Raw genomic sequence first — 10,144 nt, forward strand, 5'->3', positions numbered from 1 at the left:
ACCATCAAATCCAACCATCAAAATCTCATGGGCTGGTCGTAGCATTTCCAGACTGTATTTCAATGACCCCACATTACCTGATGGCTCCATTCTTCATATGCAGGTCTGTGGGGGGGTCTCCATTTCCTCATCAGCACCTCATTTTTTTTTAATATAGATGCTTTCAGGGATTGCTTCCACCTCTGAACCAGTGATTTAAACTGTGGATTAGCTTCTTGGCCTGCTACCAAGGGAAACTGCAGTTTCTGCCTCCTTAGGGTCTTTGAGACCAGTGAAAAAGGTTTCAGATAATAGACTCAAAGGTCTCTGCAGGGCCATCTCAGCTCCATTGGCCAACGTTGTCTCTTCATGGACTTCCCGTAGTCAAGGAAAATACTAGGCCCTACCTCCTGCAGCAGTTTGGTCTCCCTGACGTCAGTGGGCTACTTGGAGACCAGTGGGAATGCTACTACCTTTGATCTTTGAGCTTTTAGTGTTATTGCTGAGATGGAGGCTGACACCATCCACAAGCAGCATAGGGACATCTCTCACGGTCAGTGATCATATAGTCATAGAGTAATATAGCATGGAAACAGGCCCTTCGGCCCAAACTGGCTCATGCTGACCATGGTGCTAGTTCCAATTGCCCGCATTTGGTCCTTATCCCTCTAAAACCTTCCCATCCATGTGCATATTCAAATGTTTTTTAAATGCTGCTATTGTACCTGCCTCATCCACTTTCTCTGCCAGCCCATACCATAAATGCACCACTCTTTGCATGAAGAAGTTGCCCTTTAGGTCCTTCTTAAATCTTTCCCCCCTCACCTTAAACCTATGCCCTCTACTTTTCAATTCCACATCCCTGGGAAAAAGTCTATATGCATTCAGCCTAGCTATGCCCCTCAAGGTTTTACATACCTTAATAAGGTCACTCCTCATTATCTTACATTCCAAGGAATAAAGTCCTATCCTGGCCAACCTCTCCCTACTAATCCTGGCAACATCCTCGTAAACCTTCTTTGCACACCTTCCAGTTTAACTACGATTTGAGCTCGCTCTCCAGGTGCACCCTGTAAATGAGAATGGGCATATGCCTTCCTTCAATCCCTTTTCCCAACACCTTGGCACTCTCTGGTGGGAAAAGTTTCCCAGGAGTAGAGTTCAGGAGAATCCATGTACTCTCAGCATCACTACAGACTTGTTCACTGCACTCTGGGGAACTGAGACCATCTTTTCTTTGGATACAAATTCACTGTAACTCCCAGAGATTTGTTTAACCACATCGGCACTCTCAGGAGTTCCCTAACAGGGATTCACAGCTGCTCTCAGAGCCAAAGCCTGGTCTGCTATGCTCTCTCACTGACTCACATTCTCTGCCCAGAAAGGTCCCATTGGTTTTTCCAATAGTTTTCAGCATTGGCCCAGATACGCATATCTTTTGGCGGACTAAAACATACCATTTCTCGGCCTCTCCTTTCAATGGAGAATTATCCTGAGAAGGATTCTCATCATTTCTCTATCTCCCATGGGTGTTCAGTTTCCGATCACTCTCTCCAAGTCCATCCTTCCCAGTTGAAAGATCTCAGGAAGGAACCGATGCTTATCGGTGCAGAGAACGTGGTTTGTTTTGGTTTGAAAGAACTGGTGTTGAGAAGAAGGAATGCATCATCTGAAATTCTGTCCTCTCAGGAAAAGGCCTGACTAGATGAAGCTGAAAGTTGAAAGGCGGAAGTATTTGCTTTTGACCAATGAGTACGGACACTTACAACAGAAAGGTACCTGAGCAGATGGCTTCAATTTTAAAAACAAAGTATTGATGAGATTCTTAATTCTAGTTTGGTGGCATGTGTGAGGGAGGAAACCTGTGGGAAGTGACTAATGGATTATTGTAAAGAGAAATATTTTACCAATAAAGGTACTTATGGTTAATTGTGGACATTTACCGAAAGAACATTCATAATTGCCTTACGGTACTAGAAAGCTGCATTTAGAAGTAGAGGTTTGACAGTAGGGGTCACAGTTTCAAGATTGTCAGCAAGACAACTAGGAATGAGATGAGGAGAAACTTCTTGACTCAAAGAATTGTTAATATTAGGAATGTGCTCCCTGAGGGTGAAGAAGGGAGATTTCTTCTGCAACAAGGCTTTGCACATCACATTATAGCCATCAACCAATATGGCTGCCTGCCTTGATCCAGTCACTCACTTCTCCACTCCTGTATTTTTTTATTGAAGGGGATAGAGTTTTTAAACTGCCCAGGGACATTTATTTCACACAAGTGCCTTTCTGTTGTAAGTGACCGCACCCATTGGTCAAAAGCAAATTCTTTAGCCTTTCAACTTCCAGCTTCATCTGGTCAGGTCTTTTCCTGACAGGACAGAATTTCAGATGGTGCTCCTCCTCCAGCACTAACTGGTATGTACTTACAATAGCCATTTCTTGTTGGCTTAAAATCAGGGTCTGTTTCCTCGAGCAAGAGAGAATAAACTTTGTGAGGTTTACACTGCAGTAATAAGGAGCAATGTTGAACTAGCCAGCTGATTGGAAGGGATAAGACCACAAGAAATAGGAACAGGAGTCGGCAATTTAGCCCCTCGAGCGTGTTGTACATTCATAAAAAGAAAGCCTCCATCACTGTCTCCTCAAACTTAGGAATTAAATTAGGATTTCATTAAGATTCCTACCTCTCAGCTTGAGCTGTCTTATTTCAAATTCCCTTTCCTGTCATCTTTCCTGAAATTCTCTCTCCTTGCCCTTTCTTGTCTTTCCCATTTATCTCTCTTCTCTTTCTTTTCCTTTCCTCTTTCTTTCGCATTCCTCCTCTTTTTCTTGGAATTCTGATTTCTGCTGCATCTATTTTGATCCCTCCATCACTACCCTACCTATTTTATCAGTTTCCACATGTGTACCTTCAGCCACCTCTTTTAAAATTGGGGTTTCCCTGGTTTTTGGGGTAAAATTCTAATTCCAAGTACCTTGTTAGATCTTTTCGCTGTTTAAGGCACAAAACATTTTCATCATCAAAAGTAACTTTCTCTAATTCAGCTAAAAACGCACTGGCCTTGAATGTGGGAGTTTCTGCACTGTACCAATGGAAAATCAAGAAAGCCTCTTGCAGTTTCCCCTTTAAAAATTGGTTTTAAATCAAAATTTACCCACTCTAATGATTTCATTTTGGTTGTGGGTTCAAGTCGTGGACACAAGACCCCAATTTGTTTTTTGGTACATCCATAAGGACCCTCATCAACTTTTACAGGTGTACCATAGAAAGCATTCTATCTAGGTGCTTAATAGACCGGGTACAGCAACTGCTCTGCCCAGGACTGTAAGAAGTTACAGAAGGTTGCGAACACAGCCCAGACCATCAAGCAAGCCAGCCTTCCATCTATTTACTCCATCTACGTTTCTTGTTTCTGCGGAAAGGCAGCCAACATCATCAAATACCCCTTCCACCCCATTTATAATCCCTTCCAACCTCTTCAGTCAGGCAGACAATACAGAAGTTTAAACACACATACAAACAGGTTCAAGAACAGTTTCCTCCTTGCTGTTAATAGATTTCTGAATGGACCTCACAAATTTCACATCTAATGTTGATCTTGCTTTTAATTCACCTTCTCTGACACCATAACTTTGTATTCCTCGCTCTGTTCAATCACACCACGATCGTTGTATGTTATGATCTGCCAAAACTTTTCACTGTACTTAGGTACATAGGACAATAACAAATCAAATCAAATCAAATTATGACCAGACCCTGGGCAAGGCTCCTGAAATGATTACAGTTCCAAATGACATATGCCAAGTGGTTAAACTCCTGGCTAAGGAGAAATAAACTCACTTCTCTTCCTTGTTCACTGCCTCTCTTAGATGGTTGCAACAAGGTTCATTTAGAAAAGATCACATCCTTATTGTGACCACACACCCTTTCAGACCACTATAATTTATTTATTTTTATTCATTTGTGGGAGGTGGGCATCGCCGCCTGGCCAGCATTTCTTGCCCATCCCTAGTTGCCCTTGAGAAGGTGGTGGTGAGCTGCCTTCTTGAACCACTGCAGTCCTCCTGCTGTGGGTTGACCCACAATGCTATTAGGGAGGGAATTCCAGGATTTTGACCCAGCAACAGTGAAGGAACAGTGATATATTTCCAAGTCAGGATGGTGAGTGACTTGGAGGGGAACTTGAAGGTGGTGATGTTCCCATGTATCTGCTGTCCTTGTCCTTCTAGATGGAAGTGGTCGTGAGTTTGGAAGGTGCTGCCTGAGGATCTTTGGTGAATTTCTGCAGTGCATCTTGTAGATAGTACACACTGCTGCTACTGAGCATTGGTGATGGAGTGAGTGAATGCTTGTGGATGTAGCGCCAATCAAGCGGGCTGCTTTGTCCTGGATGGTGTCAAGCTTCTTGAGTATATTTTAAAATGAACTGACTTAACTAGGCTATCTTGAGTTAACAAAAGAGTGAGTTTATTAATTACTAAATGTGTGAAAAAATATTATAATGCAACAAACAAACATAGTTGAGAAATGAGAAGCATGTCCAAAAAAAGCTAACAGTTTAAAAAAGATATACGGCATCAGTCTTAGGGTTGTTCTGAAGCGTAGACAGTGGAACATTACAATAGCTCCTTGGAATTCACCAATAACATTAATGCTGGTTGTTGAACATCGATTTTGAGATCGTTGGCTTATTTGCGGTTAGTCTGCACATTTTTTGGTCTGGCTCCTTTCAAAAGTATCAGCACCTGGACCGAGAGAGATACTTTTCTCTTTACCTGTAGTGCAGGTGTGTTTATTGTCTATTCTAAATGTGTGGCCTTCACAGCACACTAATGCACAAACTATTATATCAGACTAATAACTCACACAGACAAAGGTCTTTAACCCCTTTTTAGTTTATCTCTGGAAGGGTAACAAACATAATGCAGGAGATGGCTTTCAGCAGTTAGAGGAGGGGGAGGTTGGATAGCCTGCATCATGTTCACTCTTGATGTTTGTTTGAATAAGTACAGGTATGACATTCTGTGGGGTCACACATGATTCTGCCAGACCGTCACTGAACTTACATCTGCAGCTATTTTTGGCTGTATTCTCCCTCTTCTAAAAATCCCATGTTGGCTTGGAAAGTTCAGTATGTCCATAAGCACTTTGGGATGCTGATCTGTTGTCATGACTCTTTCCTTGCATTCTTTAGGAAAGGAAACCTGGCCATAAGGGACTCCAAACCTTCACTGACCTAACTCATTCTTACTTTAGCCCACAAGTGACCTAGCAAAACACTTAGCTGTGCCAAACCAGGACAAGTACCTGAAGGAAGTGCCATCAGCTCCTTTTCAGGCAAAATGGCAATAAATGTTGGCAATGCCACCATATGCTGAGAATGAGTGAAAATAAAGGGAAGGTTAACTGTAGCCAGGATATAGGACTCTGTCAAAAGAAGTGCAAGACACTGCTGTGGAAACACTCGTAGTCATTTGTACGACCATTCGATGAGAAAGCTCACTTACACCTGCCTACCCTGAGACATTTGTGATTGCTAATACATGCATATTTCTTTCTTTATCTCTTCCATTTTTTCCAGTAAAGATAGTGCTCACTCGAGCGCTAATGATTACAGCAGACATTCTGGCAGGCTTTGCACTTATTATATTAATGTTTGGATTGGACTGTGTGAAGATTCTAAGAGACGAACCTCAGATCAAATTAAGGATCTGTTACATGGCAGGCTTCATTTTTGGAATAGGAGGTGAGTCTGACACATTCGATTGTTTTAAGAACATATTTTTTAAAAAGGTGTTCAATCAAATAATTGCAGAGTAATCTCCCAATGATGCAGTTGGTCTAAGCATGAAGTGTGCTGTACAAGCTAGGAAGTCGTATTGTTGCTGTCTGTACTCAGTGAGCTGGCTTTAGATTATAGGTAAGCAACAATTAGCTTCTCTATTCCAGATAGTGAGGGGTAATAGCAGTCAGTTTTGGTTTCTCTCACTCCTGCAGACTGTGGGCATTAGATAAAGACAGCACTAGATTTAATTTAATGCCCAATTGACAAATGGGGGTCAACTAGCTTGGATGCTGGTTTGATGCAATGCAAAGGGATGCTAACAGTGTGGGCTCAATTCCTGCACTAGTTGAGATTATCGTAAAGGGCGCTTGAACTCTCCCCTTGCTTGTGGTGTGGCGACCCTTAGGTTAAACCATCACAAGGTGCCTCTCTCTAATGAGAGACCAGTCCTGGTAAGACTATGGTACCTTTACCTCAATTATCAAATAATGACGTGGAAGCTTGGCTTTTGTGATTGGTGCGTCAATATAATGCCAATCCACAAGTTTAGGTTTTCCTGTCAGGAGTTAGAATGGTTTTGTGGTCAAATTGCCAGGCTCATAATCCAGCAAAAGATACTGCCTTCAGGAAAAAGGGAGGGAATTGTGGAAAATTATATATTTATGCATTACCTTTACCAGAAAAAGACATTGGGAGAATTCTTGTGTGTCAGCCAGAACAAATGATGTGATGACATAAATTATCCTTTGTTTTATTATAAAAGCATCAAAGGCAAGATAAAATAAATTAGACAAAGAGATGCAGTTTGGTTGACTGAAACTTGTTCATCTAATGATGAGTCTTTGGAGTTAGACCTTAAAATGTACTTCTATTACCAAAGGTTTGTTTCTTCAAAGCCAATTTTTATTTTAGGTTTTAAATGTCATGATTTTCAGTTTCCAGCTATCTTCTTAATTAACCTGTTCAGAGATATTATTATGCTTCTTGGAGCAATTGGAACTTAAACCTAGATCACCAAACTCAAAGTTGGGGACACTACCATTGCACCACAACAGCTCCCCATGATGTTTTTTATAAGCTTGTTAAGATTCCATTGGTGTTAAGGATGGTAAAGATCAGCACTTGAACTCATTGAAGAAACAGCAAGGTGAAAAGATGTACCCAATTGTGGGTAAGAAGTCAGAATATTGGTTATGAGAAGGAAATATGTTTATTAATGGGAAGAAAAGTATGCTGACAATGGGAAATCTGTCTGGTTGGGCAGTGCAAGATGGTAGGATGGAAATACAGGATTTTCTTCACCCAAAGCCTGTCTCTGGTCTTTGGTAAGCCCTCAATCAGACGGGATGTGCTGGACTGACATGGTTATTGTCTATCTGCAGGAATTCCAGGAATGATCGGTTCTGTGTGGTACGCTGTGGATGTGTACGTGGAAAGAGCAACATTGGTACTGCAGAATGTCTTTTTAGGAATCCAGTATGAATTTGGTTGGTCTTGCTGGTTGGGAATGGCTGGGTCAACAGGCTGCTTCTTGGCTTCTATCATGTTAACCTGTTGCCTTTATCTTTTCAGAGGTAAGCTGAACCAAAATTGCGTCCGCGATAAGGTTCCCTCTTTCCCTGCTGAGACTTGTTCCTTAGGCACTAATTATCTTTGAGACATGTTAACAAATGCCATGGGCTGCACAGTGGCTCAGTGGTCAGCACCTGCTGCCTCACAGTGCCAGGGAGGAGTTTGCGCATTCTCCCCAAGTCAGCCTGGGTTTTCTCCCATAGTCCAAAGATGTGCAGGTTAGGTGATTTGGCCATGCTCAATTACACATAGTGACCAGGGATGTGTAGTTTAGGTGGGTTAGCCATGGCAAATGCAGGGTTACAGGGATTGGGGGGGTGGATCATAGCTTACCTGAGTGTGTTACAGATTCTGCATTCCCATCAATTCCCACAATAAACTGTGCTTCTCCTTTATTCACTTTTATTCATTCACGGGATGAGGGCATCGCTGGCTAGGCTGCATTTAATGCCCATCCCTAATTGCCCAGAGGGCAGTTAAGAGTCAACCACATTGCTGTGGGTCTGGAGTCACATGTAGGTAAGGATGGCAGTTTCCTCCCCTAAAGGGCATTAGTGAACCAGATTTGTTTTTCCCGATAATCAACAATGGATTCACGGTCATCATTAGATTCTTAATTCCAGATATTTATTGAATTCAAATTCCACTATTTGCCATGGTGGGATTCCAGTCCAGGTCCCCAGAATATTATCCAGGTCTCTGGATTAATAGTCCAGTGATAATACCACTAGGCCATTGCCTCCCACCTCCCCTGCCTAACAAGAATCTATCTATCTCTACCTTAATAACATTCAATAACCCTGCTTCCATTGCATGGAAGTTCCAAAGACACACATCTCTGTGAGAGAAAAAAAGGCCCCCTCATCTCTATCCTAAAAGGGTGACTCCTAATTTTAGTGCAATGTCCCCTAGTCGTCGACCCACCCATGAGAAGAAACATCCTTTCCATGACAACCTTGTCAAAGCCATCCAGGTATGAACTTCAATTGAGTAACATCTTTCTCTTTAAAACTCCGTGAAAACAAGCCCAGCCTGTCCAATCTTACCTCATAGGACAACCAGAGTCAATAACTGTCAACAGCCTATTTAAGCAGAGACAATCAGATGCTTTACATACGAACGCATGCAATCACACACATACACACACAGTTTACAGCCTAAGCCATAGTGATCTCCTGTGGTGCAGTGTTTGTGTCTCTACCACTGGGTCTGAAGGTCAAGGATCAAGTCTCACTTTGCTCCAGAGGTGTGTTGTACCATATCTGAACAGGTCAATTAAAAATATCTACAGTCATTGTCATCGGATTACTATCAGGAATACAGACCCCTGCTGTTTCTTTCTCCCTTTTTTCCCAGAAAATGGTTGCAACTCCAAAACCAGTTGGTATCAGCAAAGTCAATATAGATGTTGACTGAACCTCTAACCTTACTTAGCAGCCTGGTTCATTGTATTCCTGAAGAAGGGACTTTTTTTTCTATTTTAAAGTCTTTAAATTTTATGACATTGTGAAGAAAAAGAAAATATTCCACTTTCCTGCTGTTGTTTCAATTCTTATTGGGGCATTTTGAAATTTAGAGGGCTTGGCTACTTAGGACTGATGTGAGGAGAATGTCTTATGTATTTTTGAAATTCTCTACCCCGGAGATGGAGTTGCTCAGTTGTTGGCCAATATCCATAGATGTTGGAATATTAAGCGAATTAGGAGCTAATATGGGAAGATGGAGTTGAAATGGAAGATCAGTCCTGATTGCATTGAGTGATGCATCTAGTTTGAAGGGTTGAATGATCTACTCCACCTTTCATTATTATGACCTTATGTTTTAAATCCATCCCCTCAGTATGGCATAGCAACTCTACACAGCAGAGGTGCTCAGAATCACTGGAGCACAAATGATGGAAATCTCATTGGACTGAATACTCAAAGGCAGTATCACATTGGTACGGCCCATCCTTATTAAGAGAGAGTCATTGACATTAGACAGGACTTCTGATGGGAAATTCGGGACGTGTTTTTTTTAAGTAATCGGGGCAGATCCTTGCGCAACTTCCTGCCTGCACCTTTTGAGGTTATTTTCGGCTTAGGACCTGGCCTAACTGGAGAGGAAAATTAACGCCTGTACACTCTTAGAAACAGCATCTGGAATGACATTTCTTTCTGTTTCATCAAACAGATTTGAGAACCGCCCGATACAATCTATCCTTCTATCAATATGGGAGAACAGCCACTGGCAAAATGTACGCCATGGATTCACGTGTCTAGAAGCCTTTGCTCTAGAACTGTGTACTAGAGTTCCATACAGCAGCTTCTCCTGTCTGTCAAAGGACATGTATTATCCTTAAAAACAAAGTGAAAGGCTACATATTGCAGCTGGTTTTAATTGTCAATGCTTTTGAATTGTTGCGTTGAGTAACACTGAATCGCCAAGTGGAGGCCCTGATGTAGTTTAGTCAAATGCAATCATCAAGTGAAATCACAAATTTCTATTTAGAAGAGTAAATTGTTTTAATAAATCCTTTACAGTTGTGATGAAAAGCTTGATATCACGTGACAAAAAGAATAAAACAATCCTTTGGAAAGTGTCAGAGTTTTATACGTCACATCTGTGTAGTGCCTGAAGTAAGTTGCAAATAAATGAAACCTGCTAATTGTTCAATGGAATGTTAAGGAAGGTAATGAAGCAGAAATATCATGAAAACTGCTGCCCATGGGGTAGAAAGGGTCTTTTGAACCTTGGTGCCACTCACTTTCAAGGGCAAAAATTTGACTGGTAAGTAAACTGTGCTGTTTGTAAAATGCAACTTCTAG

General features: G+C 41.7%; 1 protein-coding gene across 2 annotated transcripts in view; it reads left to right on the forward strand.

Moving 5' to 3' along the window:
- LOC109915297 (claudin-16-like) overlaps window positions 1-9,918 on the forward strand; it is a 33,355-nt gene extending 23,437 nt beyond the window's left edge. For both annotated transcript variants that reach the window (XM_048615219.1, XM_048615220.1), the window contains 3 exons: window positions 5,562-5,726; window positions 7,148-7,339; window positions 9,510-9,918. In XM_048615219.1, the coding sequence (XP_048471176.1) occupies window positions 5,562-5,726; window positions 7,148-7,339; window positions 9,510-9,598 (446 nt within the window). In that variant the 3' untranslated portion in view covers window positions 9,599-9,918. The remainder of the gene's footprint in view (window positions 1-5,561; window positions 5,727-7,147; window positions 7,340-9,509) is intronic.
- Window positions 9,919-10,144: the final 226 nt, after the last annotated feature.

Source organism: Rhincodon typus, chromosome 31 (genome assembly GCF_021869965.1).
Source record: "Rhincodon typus isolate 14 chromosome 31, sRhiTyp1.1, whole genome shotgun sequence".
NCBI lineage: Eukaryota > Metazoa > Chordata > Chondrichthyes > Orectolobiformes > Rhincodontidae > Rhincodon > Rhincodon typus.